This window comes from Galeopterus variegatus, unplaced genomic scaffold (genome assembly GCF_000696425.1).
Source record: "Galeopterus variegatus unplaced genomic scaffold, G_variegatus-3.0.2 Scaffold1895, whole genome shotgun sequence".
Classification (NCBI taxonomy): Eukaryota; Metazoa; Chordata; class Mammalia; order Dermoptera; family Cynocephalidae; genus Galeopterus; species Galeopterus variegatus.
In genome coordinates this window covers 314,062-314,782 of record NW_007728006.1, presented here as the reverse complement: position 1 = coordinate 314,782, position 721 = coordinate 314,062, and the positions used below count along the sequence as shown (strand labels likewise).

The window sequence follows — 721 nt, the reverse complement described above, 5'->3', positions numbered from 1 at the left end:
AATTCTGGGAATAACGTTTGTAACCTGGATGACTAATTTAGAATTAACAGGAAGCAGACAAGAATTCAGAGTGCATTGAGAAACTTCCAAAGTTGTCTCACCCAGATATAACTTTGTCTTTATCCTCCCTTTGATAACCAGAAGCTAAAAGAAAGAAATTAACTTCTTTCTGGCTAGAAGACTTCTGGAGACCGTACTCTCCTTCAGCGTCTCTAATGCCCTGACCCCCAGTTGAAGTTACACACAACTAATAAGGGCAACGGTTCAGCTTGCACACTATCCAGTATCAGCTAGCTTTCTTTTGTTATTTCTGCCTGTCACAGAGCAATGAATAAAGTGTTTTCTAAGCCACAGGTCCCTAGCCCCTTGTCGGAAAAGGACCCCAACTTACCAGCCATAGGTAACAGCCTCAGTCCCTTCGTACTGCTGTGGAGAGAGCCTCAGTTTGGAAAATGAAAGTCACTGTGCATTTCCTTAGTGCAGGGGGTGGGGACATCTAATGAGTGATTGTGAAACTGTTGCTGGGAACTTCTAGGTTCATTTTCAGGAAGTCGTCTGTTGTCAGTAAATTGGCTCCCAGTCCTGAACTCTACTTTCCTCCTTTGGGATGAAAACAAGATGGAAATAAAACATTGCTCTGTAGGTTGGCACCTTTGACTGGTTTATTTCTCCTTTTCCTTTTCTCGCTCCATGGCCTCCCCACCTCCTTCTACCTGTCCTT

The 721-nt window shown here is 43.8% G+C and overlaps 1 protein-coding gene across 2 annotated transcripts in view; it reads right to left on the bottom strand.

Moving 5' to 3' along the window:
• The window catches only part of LOC103595948 (caspase-4-like), a 22,640-nt gene extending 22,167 nt beyond the window's left edge, over nt 1-473 (bottom strand). For both annotated transcript variants that reach the window (XR_551006.1, XM_008579484.1), the window contains exon 1: nt 392-473. Coding sequence is in view for 1 of the 2 variants with exons in the window: in XM_008579484.1 (XP_008577706.1) it covers nt 392-398 (7 nt within the window). In the remaining variant the exon portion in view is untranslated. The remainder of the gene's footprint in view (nt 1-391) is intronic.
• Nucleotides 474-721: the final 248 nt, after the last annotated feature.